Raw genomic sequence first — 16,798 nt, forward strand, 5'->3', positions numbered from 1 at the left:
GAAGGCTCCTGTAGGTCTGGGCAGAGCTCACAAGAGGCTGCGAGGGCGTATGGGAAGCTGCGACGAATGTAAAGTAAACTCTCGGGTTAATATTTAAAGAATGCTGCTATAGAATTGGCCAGACAATTTCTTCCCCCGAGTTTTCCCATGGGTAAAAGACAGACCATAGCTCTTCCTTCCCATGAAAGACACTTTGATCTCCCTTGATGAAATGCTTTATGTATTTTGGCAGTTTAGTGTAATTGGCTCTGATGGCTCAAGGCTCTTCCCCATCCCCAAAATTCTTCTATGTCGGTGTTTGCTCTGAAAGCCTCACACAACACACGGCTCTTCTAAGTGCACGACAGATCAAGAGAGGCGTATTTATGGCTTTGGGAAAATCACATTAGAGATCATTTAAAAAACTCCTTCTTCATTATGAAAAGCATTTTGTGTGGCTGCTTTGTCTTAATGGGAGTCAAACCCCATGTCGTCAGAAAGCTGCCTGACATGTACAATTATGAATTGCTCAACAGCAGCTGCAGAAGGACTCGGTCATGTCTGATGGGACTTATTCTTAGATATTTGAACTAAACATTATGTCACCTCTCCTGTGACGGCTGAGGGTTGCCAGCCCAGCAAAGTGGTGGTGCGATACCGGGGCTCCCGCGAGAAGACCACCGTCAGGAAAGGAGAACATTTCTCATCAGAATGGAGATGCACAGATACATCTCACATCAGCATTTACACCGAGCAACTCTTATTTTCTCACCTCTCTGTGAGTTACGACATTTATTCACAACTATTGTTTTGGTGTAGAGAGTATGGTCAACAGGGCTGTATCTGAAAAGTCACTTATTTTGTTAATCTAATAGAGGAAGGAAAACATTCCTGGCATTATGGTTTTATCAGCTTATAAACATGTGGTAGAAGCCTGCATGCCTTAGAATAACAGCAGAAACAAGACTGGGAAAGGAAACATTGAGATCTGGATGCTTTAGTAAAGACAACCAACAGCACAGCACATTGTGTAACCTCAGAGCTTTTCCCACTCCTCACCTCTGCAAAACGCTATTAAATATTCTTAAACTTTGGGGGCCTGTAATTAATTTTTTAAATTCCTTATCAACTGATTAGCCAGCCCTTACTCAAAGGACATTTACGATTGACAACAAAAACAACACACAGTGGAATTTCCCGTGCTTCATCCAAAAGGAAGGTTTAAAAAGTTAATCAAAACGTATCAAGTGTGCATAATTTGGGTTGTTTTGCCAAAGGAAAAAACTGCGATTTCCACTGAAAAGGGGTGACAGGGGTAAAAAACATCATTGTCTCCTTGCCTGAATAGTTGCTACTTTCACGGCCTTAAGAGCAGAGAAAAAATACAAATAGCATTTTTGACCTGTAGAAAGGTATAATTCAGTCAGCTTCCAGATGTCCTCAGGGTCACTTTTTCTCTGTTTATAGATATATACACAATATTGGCTCATGTCACCACAGACATGTGCTTGCTACCATGCCTTCAACTGTGACATTGCCCTTGCTCCTGCCCCAGCTGCTTGGCCCTGCCCTGGCACCTTGGCTTACTGGGATTTCTAGGGAGCTGAATTTTTATCCTACTGGTGCTGAGCTGCATAGTCCTGTCTGGATGTGTCGTATCCTATCCCCCTAGACATGGGACGTGACCAAACCTGGTGTCAAGCAACTTAGATTTTATGGTGGAACTCCTTCTGAAAGAGATGATCACCGTTTTCACTCACACTGAGATATCAACATATTTAGGCACCCACAACAGCACTTCTTCTGCACTGGATGCAATATGCAGAATGCAGGTCTGTCCCTTCAAGGTGCAAACAGGATGAGACCGAAGGCCTTTCATCCTTTTCCCATCCTTTTCATCCTCTCATCCAAAAGCATTCATGCCTCCTGACACATGGAAATTTGCTGGGTTCGGTGAACAAACTCAAATGACAGAGTCGTATGAGGGTTGAAATCAAGGCAGCATCTGTGCTGAGGTTTTTTTGCTTATGAAAGTCTCCATTTTTGATGGTTAAAGGCATCAGCTTAAGGCTACTGCAATTATTCAGGGCTGTCTTCTCCTTATGTGGGTGTTTTTTTCACCAATGGTAGAGTTCATGCTTTGGCAGAGATCGGCTAAGAGCCCCTTTCAGCTCTATTTTTAAAAATCAAACTTTAAAGGGATATGGGCAGTCTATTTATCCTTGCAACTGAAAACATCTAATTAGCATTTTATAAAGCCAGTTTTATGGGGTGAGCTCTCCACGTGCTGCAGAAGATTCCTCCATAATCATAAGACCACAAACGCTGGAGATTTACAATGTATTTCAGAAAAAGACAAACAGATGACAATTAAAAAAAAAAACCAAACCCAAGAAGATGCTTCAAGCCAATGGTACAGGTAGGAGAATTAAGGTCATCTCTCAAGCAGAAGGGAAAAATGAGGCTATAGAGTTAGTCGAGGTGGTGGGGCCCAGATGTGCCAGAGATGCCCCTCAGTGCAGAAACCAAAGTCACTTGGACACATCCAAAAGAAACTTCCACCTTGTTGAGTCTCTCCAGACAAATAACTGCAGAAAAGACACTCTGTAGAGGTAAAACTTGTCTCCCTCATACCTCAGCCCTCCAGGGCTGGCACAGCCATGGGCTGCACCCAGACCCTCGCTCCTATCAACATCTTCTTGCTCAAATGGCATCTGATGGACCTCTTTCTGCAAATCACTTTTCTAACACCTATAGCAACCAGAAGTCCTGCACAGGTCTCAGATGTCCCAGGAGATGTGACAAGGACTTCAGCCATGAACCATTCCCAGGTTTATTGTGCACAGGGTCATTTCTAAGTCACTTTGACCAAAGCATTTGGGGTCAACACTTAAGAAATGCTGTCTCATGCACAGCTACCAAGCAATGTAGGAGGACACTCCAGAAGAGCATGGCACTCCTACTTACCCCTCTATATCTTTCCTGGAAAACATGACAAATATGTGAGCGAAGCTGCTGGGACATGTCAGCTATGCATCTCCACCCCCATGCTGTGGATCAAGAAAAAAAAGTCATTCACCACTCAGCATATTTGGAAAGTCTCTTGTGCACAGAGCAGACACCTCCAGACGTCTCCATTGATGACGTTATTTATAAGTGGACCAAACAGCTTGTTAGGCTAATTGCTCCTGGAGGGATTTAACCCTACTGAGAAAACTTGAACAGGGCTCAACTCTTCCAGAGCATTAGCTGCCACTCCTCCCTTTGATTTACATCCCTCGTAAAATTTTATGGCCAGATTAGAATGAACTTCATTTGCACTGTGGTTTTAGTAAAGCTTTTTATGCTGAATAAAAGCAAAAATCAATGCTGTAACTAGTTACAGCCTCAACCGGGAAAGGAAAATGCCTCAAAATGGGGGGGAGGACCCAAAAAGCCCCCCAGAACAGATCCCTTTGGAGGCCCTGCTTCAGACACCTGAGCTCTGAGTCTAAGTACATTAGGAGAGCAGCGACAATAAAACAGCCACAGTTTAGGGAAGAGGAATTTTGGATGGAGAAAGACTGATGTGGCTTTTTATGGTAAACAAGAGGGAGCGTGAGGCAGTCAGGGTTCCAGTACATGGGAGAAGGGAGTGGGTTGTTATCAGTCTTTTTGTCTGGAATGTCTTTGAGTCATTTGGCTGCTGAGCTTGCTCTTATGGAGGGAAAAGTCTACTTTTGAAATAATTGGTTGCTTTGCAGAGAGAATTCGGCCATATAGTACTTTTTTTTTTTAAATAAATTACAGAACTCCCTGGGCTACATTTTGCTTCACCAACTGTAAGGCTAGGACATAAATCCAAAGAGAAAAAAAGATTTTTTTTCTTCCTTTCTTTTTACCAGTGAAATACAGTGTCACTGAAAATGGCCTTTACATCTATACTACGAATACATGAAAGATTGCAAAAAGGAAGGAGAATATATAAGCCTAGTAAAATATTTACCATTCTAGACATCAGTAGCCAAGGCCAGATTGATGGGAACTGCTTAGTTTGGGGCTGACAGCCTTTAAACGACCTCTTTACAAGTGCCTGAGTCTTGAAATTCAACGTGCATGTGAGCTCCAGTGGGACGCGCAAGTATTTTATGCAAGTATTTTGCCGTGTCAGGCGCTGGCCCATTGACAGCAGCAGGAATTACAGGTGTTCAGTTCCTCCCAGACGTGCAAAATGCAGATGCTGGAAAGCAGCTCATCCCGACAAGGCTCCAGCTGCCTCTCTTCATGCCGGACGAGAGCAGATCATATGCTACATTTCACTTCTGGCCAGGACTTGCCTCCATTTACTGCTTTTTTTTTTTCTCAGAATTAATGCTTTTGGGCTGCAGAAGCATTTCCCAAGATGGATTTTTCCACCGAGAAAGGAGCCACAAGAGAAGGACCACTTCATATGGTCAAAGCGTGGGGCTTGGTAGATTTATTTTAAATTAAATAAGTTATTCCATGTGTCCTGGACACAAGCTTACTATAAACTAATTTGAAATCCAGGGAGAAAACCCCCGACAGTCAATTTTTCAGTCCTTCAAGCTGAAATACCGTACCAGTAGTTCATCACCTGGCAAATAAACCTGCCAGCTCAAAACTTTATTAATCATTTTCTGTACCCTGCTTGAACTTTTCCAAACTGAACTCAGGAGTGCTCTAATTCTCCATCCACTGGTACCAAAAGAAACAAGAGGACAAAAGGAGAGCGATGAAGGTTACGTCATCCTCCTCTGCCTCCTCCACTGCAGGAACATGAACTTCAAAGACTACGATTCGGGGGAGATACCTGCCATTTGCCCCACAGCATCCCCAGCTGTAGCCCCGTTTCTGCAGGTCAGAAACAGCCAGATCAATACCTTCCTTGATGGGATGGATTTTTAATTTTTGGCCTGGACAGGGAACTTTTTTACATCAATTTCTCAAACTATCATTCCAGAGTAATAATTAACAATTTTTCTTATTATCTACATTGTCCAACACCTCCAAAGAGGCACCTGATTATGTGCCTGTATTCCTTCTTCTAAATGGTAACAGTCTTCAAGAAAAGAAAAAAAAGAAAAGACATGACAAAAACTCCACAGGAAAAAGGAACAGACGTTCCTGAGATCATAGCAAAACAAGCCACATACTTAGTAGGAACAAACTGTAATGTATAACATCATAGTTATTTTTCTAACCTTTCTAAAATTACCTATTTGACTGATTTCTTGTGTGTAAAAAGAGGCATAAGGCCTTCCCTTCTGTCAGAGTACCATGGTCTCGAGTAATTTAGAAGCTCCCTGGTTCAGTGCATTGAGACTACCAGTGCAGACAGATTGAAGACATCTTTAAGTTTATGCAAGACTCACAAGAATGCATTTCTTAATACCACTGTAACTAAGGAAGTATTTATAGAAGTCCAGCTAAAATCCAAAGGTCTGAATCAATGACTATACCGAAAGAAATGCAATCGTAAGTCTGCTTTACCCATACAGCTGATGGCTTGGGTTGCAAGGAGGGGCACGGCACTTGCACCACAAATCTGTGCATTCGGTGGGGTACAGCTCACAGGCACAAATGCAGAACAGGGACAATGTTATTCATCAGGGAGTGGGAATCTCTCTACCCTACTGCACAGCTGTAGAAGAGTCTGCTGATAAAATCAGCCTATTGCATCATGTCAGGCTGTTGCTGGCATCATCCCAGCCTTGTTCAGTAATGCATCCCAAATTTGAACATGCAGTCATGCCATGATATATATAGGCTGAATAATTTTACATTCATGCACCTATTCTGCATATAATGTTGTTATAGTAATAGTGTAAGAACTATCTCAGAAAGGGGAAAGTCTTCTTTAAAGTCTGTTAAAGTCTCCTCCAGTGTCAGCCTAAGCAGAGATTATAAATATATATATATGCACCCAGATTTCAGAACTTTCTTAAACGGAGTGGAGGTACTATTACAACATATCCTTATGATATTCCCAGGAGTTGCATAGCGTTGCTGCCTGGTACACAGAATGAGGCATCTTTCCTTAATTCCTTCTATCCAGATCTTCCAACATAACTATTTTTTCTTGACATATCATAAGTATTGTTTAATTTTCAGTATTTAATGGCAAGATGCATCTAGGTAGGGAATACACTGTAGGCTACCTTGGGCCAGCAGCTATCAGTGACTAACAGGAATGTTGTGATTAATATGGCATCTAAGTTCAAGAGAATGATGAGAAATTCAGATCTTCTAAATTGGACTACCAGGCCCTGGCTTTCCTTCAGACCAGGGAAAAATATGTTTGTACCACTTATTTAATTGGCCATTAATGCTACTCCTAGAAGACACCTCATTTAGATGTGCTTTCTCCTACTTGTTCCAGTTCAGCTCTCATACAGTCACAGACAAGACTATCAAATCAGTGTCATTTCCTCTAATAGCTTTTTCCCATGTTTTAATGACTATAAAACCCAGAGAGTTCGGAAAGATAGAGCTTTTATTTCAAAAACAAATCTGAAAGAACAGAGGAACTGCTAAATTGGGTCAGAGATCCACATAGCCCAGTGTCCTGGTCTTCACGGTGGGGAGCAGCTGGCAGTTTAGGAAAAATACCAAAAGACAGAGCACAGAGCGATCCCTCCTAGTGCACTCTTCCTGCAATCGGCTGTTCAGAGGTTTCCTTTAAATTGCCTCCAGACCACCATGGTTAGCAACTACTAAAAGCTGCACAACTAAAAATGTATCTCATTTCTCTCCAAATCCTTTTATACCCTTGACCTCCACAGCATCCTGTGACAATGAGTTCCACGCCCAAAACTGCATTTTGCAGGGAGTAACTTTTTTTTTTTTTGAAAGCTGCTGCTTGCTAACGATGCTGGGACAAGCTTGCAAATGCTCACGGGGGAGAGCTGTCGGTCGCAGGGTGCCAGGAGGAAAGTTCGGGTCATTTGGCTTTTGAACCAAGCTGCAAATTTGGAACCAGCTGGGCGGCTTCATCCCTGTAAGAAGAGCAGCGATGGTGAGTTGGCGTCCTGCGGCGAGGGGGAAGAACCAGACACCCACTCTTTAATTTCTAACATGGTTTTGATTTGGAAGCAGATATGAGACGGGAGCCTACGGGAATTTTGTCAGCGTTGCCAAATTAAGCCTTCCTGGGGCGGATCTAGAAATGTCCAGGACTGTCCAGACTTGCAGAAGGTGCCTTGTTTGGGTTTTAGCTGAGATTTTTTGTGCTGGGTCACTTCCTCCCCCATGCAGGTTTTGACAGTCAGTGAAGGGAGTGGAGCAGGTACCTGGCAGCAGCTACAGCCACGGTTCTTAAGTTCAACCAGCGGGCATTTGGCAGTTTAGTGGCCTATTTGATGTGCTTCAAATATGTCTGGTTTTCAGAAGAAGCTGAGCTCTCAATCTCCTGAAAGTCATCTATGGCACTTCCTCTGACAGCCAAGAATTAGTGTTTATTTTTAAAAAGCAAACTGAATGTAAACAACCAAACTTGCCTTTTTTTCATGAGAGAAAAGACTCAATAGGGAAAAGGCTCCGGTAAAAAGACTGTGACAATCACGTGGCAGGAGAAACAGCGCTTCACTAAGAAGCACAGACTTTCTCGATATAATCCTTTCCCCTAAAAGAGGCATTCCTGTATTGATTTTCTGAACATTTATCTGTTCTGTGCTCTAGTCTGACATATACTTGCGTGAGCAAATTTCACCCTGCAAATGGTTAGCCTGCTGTTTGGGGCAGAGGACTAATTATTTTTATAATGTGACCGATTGCCTAAATAAGAATCTCCAGAATGGACCATCCATCAACTCATGTATGGAGACCTATACAAAATCCTACATAAACCTATACCACAAACAACTGAACAAGTGCCCATGGTTTGTCTGTATGTATGAAGTGCTTGCACAATCATTCTTTTTCAAATAATATATAGAGTGTTTGTCAATTTAACTAAATGAACAACATATCTTTACATCAGATAAAAAATCTGTGCATTTATGCTTCAAATATCGGTGGAGCTGTAGCCACATACCTCAATATAGGAGGATAGGAATTCTTTACCTCTTCTTGCCTGTCATTATTTTACCTGTAATAAAATTCAACCAAGCCCCAGCCTTGTGTTAACCCGTTCAGTCGGAAATCTGCAATGCACTCGTGGAAAACGCCGCTTCCAGTCAGGCCATTATACACCATGGGGCAAGCTTGCTTATCCAGCGTTGCAGAAACATCAAAGTACTTGCCACCTTGGATAGGAGTAAAAAGGGAAGAATGTCTCCAACCTTCAGTAGTATTTTACCTCAAAAAATCCCAAGATCTATTATTTTTGCATATGGTTTCTTCTTATGCAATAAGAGCAATAGTTTTCCTGTCTGCTTTGCAAATTAAGTAAAATCTTTGATCAAGCTCTATTTCCAGAGCAGCTGAATCCGCCTCATAATACATGTTTTGACATATAAAAAAGCAAAAATCACATCATTTATCTGGATTAGCATAAGCAACAGTCACCACAAATAGAAACTGTAACTCTCCCTCTGGTACAACTGCCTGTGGCCCTGATCCTGCAGTGGACACAACACCATTTCACCAATGGCACACTACATATGACTTAACTTAAGCACAGAGGTAAATTTCTCAGGGTGTAGGATGATGCATTTAGCTTTCCAACTTGCTCCAAGGATCACATGGAATTTCACCGAATAGTCTTTCCTCCAGCAAATGAGCTGCATGCCAAAAAGCTGAAGGCAGATATAGTTGGGCTATATTTAGCTTACCGGCAGTAAAACTGACTCCATATTCATCCTTGATAACACCATCATCAGCCATCTCAGCCAGTGAGGCATTGGACCACTCGATGCCAGCCTTCCTCCCATCGGGGAAAAAGACATAACCTACAGTGAGGCTGAAGGGGAAAGAAATGGAGCAGATGTAACGTTCAACCAAAACTCAAATGGACCAGCACATTGGCCTTCCAGGGGAGCTCAACGCTGAGCATGGCCTTCATCCCTGGAAAGCAGCAGGAATAAATAAAAAAGGTTATATTGTGGGATATTGCAAATGGTGAGCGGGGGAAGCCACGCATGCAGGAAAGATGAGGCTTGCAGGAAGGATTGTGGTGGGCAGGTGGGACAGGCAGGTCACTTGGTCCCACTTGGTCCCACGGCCATGAATGCTGGTCTTTAAGCTTCTGGATGCAGAGAACACCAGTCAGCGAGGCAGGGCTCCCTGCATAATGCCCTACTATGGAGACACACCTTCTTAAATAGCTGGAAGTGCTCAATTTGTACCTCTAACTCATCTAGACAGAAAGACAGGCAGCTGAATCAGCCAAATAGTAATTGAATGGAAAGGAAGTAATTGAAGGTAAAAGCTGTCCTTGTGACTGATTTCAAATGGAAAATTGGGTGGAGGGAGTGGGGAGCAAGGTGTGGATGGAAATTGGGCTGTACGGGTTCAAAGCAAGAATGTGCATATAAGCATCCTGCAGAGCAACTTCTGCCACCTTTAAGACATATGTTTTTAGCAGCTTAAACTTCTGTGGTTACTTACTTAGTTGTGGTAGCTGGCATATTAATAACTGTTAAATGTGCTGCAGTCCCATCCTGTAAGAGAGCGATAAAGAAAAAGCAGTCTAATTTGAGCGGACTCATTTCTGTGGGTCATACACTGACTTGACCAAGATGACACTGGATATATCTCAGGTTATGCAACGTGCTATGACTTTATACTTTTAAATCTTCTCAATACATCATCCTTGAAAATCTGGCTGCAAATGAGAGTCCAAGAATATAAACCAAACATATTAAGGACAAATTAAGGACATTAAGGACAACAGAAAGTCCACAGCAAGCAGACATAAGAGGAGGAGGGAAACAATACCTGCACAGAAGTCAGCTAGCCATGTTCAAAACTGATGGGCAAGCTACCAAAGTTGGCCCTGCTTTGACCAGAAATCTCTTTTAACCTATATTATTCTATGTCTGAGAGCAGCATACAGGAAAAATGTTAACTGAGAAAGAGGAATCTCATGTTTTTATTCATTTCTCTTCCATCCTTGAGTCTGAATCTCTTCATGCTGCGCTTGGGCTGCTCTGAGGCAAATAAAAGCCTAGGCTGTGATGTTATATATGTACAGACACTCAGGGTATGAGGACTCCAAACTTCAATCAGCGGTAAACTTTAATTCCTTCTTAAGAAACAGTCAGATAGCTTTTAATTAGGAGAGGAAGAGCCACAGTTATTTTGAGTCCTGAATAACTATGAAGAAAAGGGAGAGGTTACTACCTGATTATATACATCGCAGTGCAAAAGCACAGTCTTATCAAAAGGTACACAGGTATATGTTAAATCACAGCAAGTACCAGATCTGCACATACGCGAGATTTTCCAAGGTGAGTTTTTGTGCTGGCCACCACATATCTGGGAAAAGAACTTTTATTCTGAATTCAGCCTTAACTCCTGCAATGCTGCCTATAATAGAGAGTTCAGATTTCTTTACGCCTGCGTTAGCAAAGGAAGGCCTTTTCAGGAGCATCTGTTTGGGTTGCATGCCAGCTTGTAAGGTCAGCATTCAGCATTTCCCCAGGCTGTGTGCTCCCAGCAGCCACAGCGCTGACTCTCCTCCAGCGTAGCCACAACGGCAAAGCAAAGAATTAGAGCTCAGCACAGGCAGAAATATTTGCCGACTGCTGTCATGAAGGCTTAGGATGCCTTCAAACACCTCAGGCTCTCAATCAGTGTGAATCAGCACTGCACAAACTCCACAGAGTGCTGGGTATTTGTGGCAGCCGAGAATCTGTCCTGTAAAGCTGCCTATCTAATTTTTCTTAAAAAAAGCCAAAACAGACAGTTGCAAGTTACCAAAACAACTTTTGGTTCAACTCGTGCAGCAAAATCTCAGTTTTTACAAACACGGCTCTGCTTTTGAGAGCTGCTCCCAACACTGATATGGGCTCATGATGGCACCAGTTAGAACTTCTGATTGCACACCGTGGATGCTCCCAATGCCTTATTTCTAGTTATTTAAATACAACTGACAAGCTCAGGAACATCACCATTTTCATGGTGAAGAAGCATATTGGCATGTTAATACCCACCTCAAAGTGTGCCAAAATCATGACGTAACGGTAAATCTCAGACCAGTCCCGGATACCTGCAAAAAAGAACAAAATCACCCACCCTAAAGTTCACCATTGCTGGAAAACATGAACTAATAGCACCTGACTTGACATTAACTTTGGATAAAGAGATATCCTGTAATTGATAACACGGGAAGCATATGCATGTCCCCAGAACTGTAATGGCATTTCCTCTGAAATGTCTTAACTCCAAGCCCAGTCATGAAATTGGTTATTTTTAAAGATAATCTTTAGTCCCGCTGTCCTACCAGTACCAGCTATAGGGAAGGTAACCGAGTGAATTGCTTCTGGTGCTGTTACCATAAGAGTGGCTCCGAACGCCTTTGAGGGAAAGTTCGGTTTTCTCATGATTTTTTATTTCAATTTCTCCAACAGACTGGCCCCACTGCTCATGTCGGAAATGTTGTTCCCTTTGTCTGGAAGAAAGAAAAGAGTGAATTGGCACAGGCAAAATCAATGATTCTCCTATTCAAGCAGCCTCAATGCCAATCTGATGGACTTATATCCCAAAATGAAGGAGATATTAGGAAGATCCTGTCTGTGTGCAGGATCCTCCTTAGAGGTTGCCAGGTCTGGTGTGGTAATGAATCCAGGAGACACCTGACAGGAGCCATGCTCTTTATTAGCTCAATTCAAATTAAAGCCACCTTCTAAAATCACCTAAAACAACATATGACAGACCCTGAAGAGATCCGTAGAAAAATTACTATTAACCCCAGAAGAAATTAATCTCGCCTCTCACTTTTTGACCCTCTGGAAGAACTCGATGGTCCACGGTTCCTGGGCAAATGCACGTGCAAATGTGCTGGGGTGACTGTCGACACTAAAGTTAAAGACTTCTGTGAAGTTCTCCCAACTAGGAAAAGAAGGGGAAAAATAAAAGACATTATTAGCTTTCAGGTCACACTAGGCCAAATTGTGCACTTGCTACCCTGACAGTGGCACTCTTTGTATTTTATGATTATTGGAAAAATGCTGATTTTCGTCATTTTAAATATGTAACTACTTTTCAAGGAGGCAAAGAAAAGGAAACCGAGAAGAGCAACAACGGCCTACAAGAGTCAACAGATTACCTAGGAAGGGAAGCCAGCAGGGCAGAGCCCCAAGGAAAAGCATACTGCTTTCTCTCATGTAGTCTGTTCAGAGGTACAAATACAGCATTACTCCAGACATGCTGTGCTACTTTGACAGCAAATAATTTTTTATCAGACAAACAGAGTCCATAAACGGAAAGAGAAAGCAGAGGTGAGGGCTTCATGTGTTACTCTGTGCACTTGACCCTTTGAAAACCATAACCAAATCTCTAACCATGAACTCACTATACATCCCAAAGCAAATGTGAAACACTCTTACTGGAAAGAGAATTTAACTGGTACAAGTTCACCTTCCTCTTCGCTCCACTGCTGTCGGTAGGGTCCTTTTCTGTAAGGCAAAGCACTATGATTGCGTATCATTCCTAAACAAACAGCAAAATGTTTCTTACATCTTTGTAAATGGATGCAATAGGAGAGACTGCAGAAGAATGATACTATTGTGTGCTAAGGTAGAATAGTAATGCTATGTATTAGTAGCTGTATTTTCATTCCATAAAAACCAATGCGTGCTATTGTTACCAAATAGCTTTTGGTTCAAGACAGTTAAATGTATTTCCAGACAGTGTTCAAAAAGCCTTAGTCTTCAGTGTACATAAATGAAACTATAGAGTGCTGCAATACCTGAGTAATCCGTCGAAGCTTATTTTCCAGCGTGTTTGGGGCTCTAAGTATTCAATAGTAAGCCCTCCTCCACTCCAAATCTCTTCAGATTCATCACTCACCATCATGTTTGGATGTTGTGGGTGCTAAAAAGACATTTCAGGAAAACATTTGCTTAATTCAATTGTGAGGATGCAACGTGGGTGAACTCCTGCTCTGACGGTCCTCTGCAGGAGGAACATTTGGTTGAATTGGCTTTTCAGTTCTACCTGCTTTCTGGTAATCAGATTTTCAGAGAGGGGACATTGCATCTAAACCACCTGAGTTATAAGATAACACAGGATTGTTTCAGATAATACAGCTGAATTACTTGTGTGATGGGAGGTCACTGCAAGAACTCAGCTCCTTACGCTAGTGACTGTCAAGCTTACAGCCAAGCTGATACAGGGCTTTGGGAGTAAATTTATTTTTAAGACTGAATCTGATGAAACTCTAAAATGATTTAAATTTCTACTGCATGCAAGCTCCCCAAACTATTTAGCTGCTCTTTGAAAACCATGTCTTGTTTCCTTAAGCTGCCACCTTACTAAAAGAGAGCTTAAGCCTGTTGCTGTAGGGAAGGATCTAAGAAGGTCCTGAACTTGGCTGGCAGTTCTAAGTAACAAAGCCACAAAGTAGTATCGTTATACTAAATATTACTAGAAAACAAAATAATGCATATCAATCTTCTCTTTTATTATTTTCTGCAAATAGGATGTCTCCTGCTTTTTCTGATCATGGCTACTTAGTGAAACAAATTTGTGAACATAAACATAGTTGAGTGAAAAGGGATTTATGCCAGATCTTCCCTCCTTCTTTACTATGTAGTCAGCTATTAAGAAAAAAGAAAATCCACAGTCAAAATATATGATTAACACTGTTTTCTTTTTAGCAAGAACGAAGCAGATGTACATATAACTCCCTAAAAGCTTTCCTTTCTCTTTTATGGAGGCAATTCCACAATGTTTTTTATAGCATTCACTCATTAAAAAGGGGGAAAAAAATGAACCATAACCATACAACGTAACTTATTAACCAGGTGCTGCACATTATCAGAAAGACTGAATGCTCAAATTCTTCCTGGAATACTTACCAAGACACTTTTCAGAAAATACGTTTTGTGCACATTAGGGGAAAAAGGGAATGAGTGTCAGGTACCTACTCAAAAAATTAGACATAACCAGTAATCTGGCCAGTTCTACACTGCCTTTAGACACAGCACTGATGTCTTATCGTTAGGATGTTAATGTAGTGAAGATGCAGAGGACATTAATTTTTGCTTGGGATCCTAACATGGCTTCAAGATAGGAGTTAAGCACTGCTCTTCAATGTCATCCCACATCCACCACTTACTTCAAACTCTCCTATTCCATCCACCCTCAGGAAGAGCCACATCTCACAGATCCCATTGGGACGTTTCGCAAGACGAGCAATCACAAAGGTCTTGTTGGTCTCTGCAAAGCCAGTGAAGTAAACCGAATCGAGTGCCTAGGGAAAGGGAAATGGATTTTAGGTCCAGGTGGAGGCAGGAAAGGAGGGGAAGAAGATGAGTAATTCTTTGTTTTCCCTAGGTTTCTTCTCGGAAATCAAATTTTACTTTCACTTTTTATATTTAATAGCAGGCAGCCCAGCAAACGGCCAGAGAGTTTTGCTAGCAGCAGTGAAGCCTCATTCATAACACAGGACAGTCCATGGGCTCAGAAAATGACAGAGGTCCATAACATTTAGGCAATCTGGCATATAATAATCACACTGACACAAAAGCCTTTTTCCTTTCTCATTTGCCCATTTCCTCATTAGGGCAGACACAGAAAGCAGAGAGGGAGCAGACAAGAAGCAGTTTTAGAGAGGGAACATAATTACTGCGTGATAGCCACAGACAAGGTGAAATATCCTGAATTAAGATGATTATTTTGCAATGAGAAGTTCCCTTGACCAAAATCCTTATGAAATGTGCCCTCAAAAAGAGTGTCTGCGAGGATGAAATTGAGCCACAGCCATGCTGTTTCCCCACCTAGCTTCAAACTGTATATAGGACAACTTATACTTAGGGGAAACTTAGAACTAAAATGGGAAAAGGAACAGAAAGAAAGAAAATCAGAGGAAAACCAGCACTTTACTAACATGATTAGCAGCTGGGCTGCTGTAGGGCCAGTTAACACCACGAATCTCAAAAACTATTATTAGGCACAGAAGTCCACAACTTCAAATGCAGATGTATATCTTCACGTATTTGTGCAGAACCCGCTCAAAGGGATGTTTTACAAGCTGGAACATGGAAAGTAAGATTTATGAATGCGTCTTTGGGCATGGATGAAGTTCTGCTTCCGAAAAATTATTCACTGTAAAATGCAAAAAAGATACTAAAATCAGATTATTATTGCCCTTATGCATACAGATAAGGTGGGATTTTGAGGGCACAGGGTCTGGAAATACACAGAGAGTGAGCCTGCTGGATGCCAGTGCAAAAATTCAGAGACATCATTTCTGGAAGTATTTTCCAGATCCATTTTTAGACCTCTCTTGTAAGTGTTGCTCCAGTGCTGCTGCTTGGAGGAGCAGAGAGGAAAGCACAGAGCCCTTGGCTATATCTCAAACCACCCTGGATGTCAGTTTGATTTGGAAGGTGGTGTCACTCCTGCCCTATCAAATCTGGTCAAGACTGGCAAAACACTTCAAAACGCTCCAAGCAGCAGCTTAATTAGTAGAAAGGAAAAGCTAGAGAAAGGAGCTTCTTTTTTTAAATGCTAAGCAGAAGCCTCAATGCATTTGTTAAATAATATGACTTAAGGATTCCCAGAAGGCTCCAGGAAATGTTAGCAAGAAGTTGATTTTTCACCGAAATTACTTAGCATCCAAAATCTCAGCTGGCATCTGCAAGCTGAATCTTGACGAGGCAAGGAAAACCGAGGGAAATCCTGTCTCATCAGCCCTTCTGCTTCCCCCTCTCACCAAATAACACAGCAAAGCCCACCCAAATCTCCCCGATAGGTACAGTGAGTATTTTGATGGGATGGTACACGAACACAGGCAAGGTGCAGGTTGTAGGTAGAGGGTTTATTATTTATTAAGCAGACAAGTCCACCTGGAAAATTAGATTCAACTCAGTTAAGTGTGCTAAAATCAAAGGCTTCTGTGTCCCGCAGTGTGCCTGCTTTTTCCCATCGACATCAGCTGGTCTGATTTGAGATAACCCTGCAAGGGACAGCCAAGGTGACATCCCCAACCTGCCCTCCCTGGGATGTGTTGGAGTGATGGGGGGGGTAGGGGGAGAAAAGGTGTGGGTCCCAAGGCTTCAGGGGTTGGGCAGTGGGGGTGCCAGGCACCAGGATGCAGGGAATGGGGGTCCCCGAGGGATGCAGGTCCCAGAGGGATGCAAGGTGCTGGGGTGCAGGGGATGCAGAGGGCTGCAGGTCCCTGATGGACGTGGGTTCCGCAGATGGAGGTGGTGTGGCTCCGGGGGGGGTGCAAGGTCCCAGGGGATGGGGGTTCCAGGGATCGTGGGGTGGGGGGAGATGCTGGGGATGGGGTGCCAGGGTGCAGGGAGATAACAGGGAAGGGAGTCCCGGGGAAGGAGGTCCCGGGCAAGGGGGTCCCGGGGAAGGGGGTCCCAGGATTGGGGATACCGGGGGGGTAAAGGGGACACACGGGACACTCACGTGGGGGTCGGGGCGAAGCGGCCGGGGCCGCCGTGTCTCCGCGGGACCTCCGCCGGCCGCCCGCTGCCTCCCGGCGCCGTGGAAAAGCAGGAGGCAACCCAGGGCCCAGCGCTTCAGCGGGGCCCAGGCGCCGGGAGCGGCCGCTCGCCGTCCCCCGAGCAGGACCAGGAGCCCCAGTAGCCCCAACAGCCCCAGCAGCCCCAGCATGGTGGGGAGCGGAGCGTGGAGCGGGGCGCGGAGCGCGGTGCTGGATCCCCGGCAGACACCGCCTCGGGGCCGCTCACCGCCGTGT

General features: G+C 43.3%; 1 protein-coding gene across 1 annotated transcript; it reads right to left on the reverse strand.

Moving 5' to 3' along the window:
* Nucleotides 1-8,061: 8,061 nt before the first annotated feature.
* Nucleotides 8,062-16,713, reverse strand: LOC104839433. The gene is made up of 10 exons (XM_010579719.1): nt 16,507-16,713; nt 14,201-14,335; nt 12,830-12,954; nt 12,468-12,536; nt 11,857-11,970; nt 11,415-11,530; nt 11,073-11,128; nt 9,526-9,578; nt 8,751-8,878; nt 8,062-8,222 (listed from the first exon to the last, which is right to left on the reverse strand). Exons 1-10 carry the CDS (start codon nt 16,711-16,713, stop codon nt 8,062-8,064), a joined length of 1,164 nt encoding a protein of 387 aa, XP_010578021.1.
* Nucleotides 16,714-16,798: the final 85 nt, after the last annotated feature.

The sequence above is a fragment of the Haliaeetus leucocephalus genome, unplaced genomic scaffold, assembly GCF_000737465.1.
Source record: "Haliaeetus leucocephalus isolate CR32 unplaced genomic scaffold, Haliaeetus_leucocephalus-4.0 Scaffold668, whole genome shotgun sequence".
In the NCBI taxonomy this organism is placed as follows: Eukaryota; Metazoa; Chordata; class Aves; order Accipitriformes; family Accipitridae; genus Haliaeetus; species Haliaeetus leucocephalus.

What these genes read in the sequence shown, in the direction of transcription:
- LOC104839433 (XM_010579719.1), bottom strand. Translation starts at nt 16,713, where the DNA reads ATGCTGGGGCTGCTGGGGCTGTTGGGGCTACTGGGGCTCCTGGTCCTG. An exon ending in AGCTTCGACGGATTACTCAG is followed by an intron (nt 12,537 to 12,829) that starts GTATTGCAGCAC and finishes TTTGCCTTACAG; the next exon opens with AAAAGGACCCTACCGACAGC. An exon ending in TGGAGTCAGTTTTACTGCCG is followed by an intron (nt 8,223 to 8,750) that starts GTAAGCTAAATA and finishes CTCCTATCCAAG; the next exon opens with GTGGCAAGTACTTTGATGTT.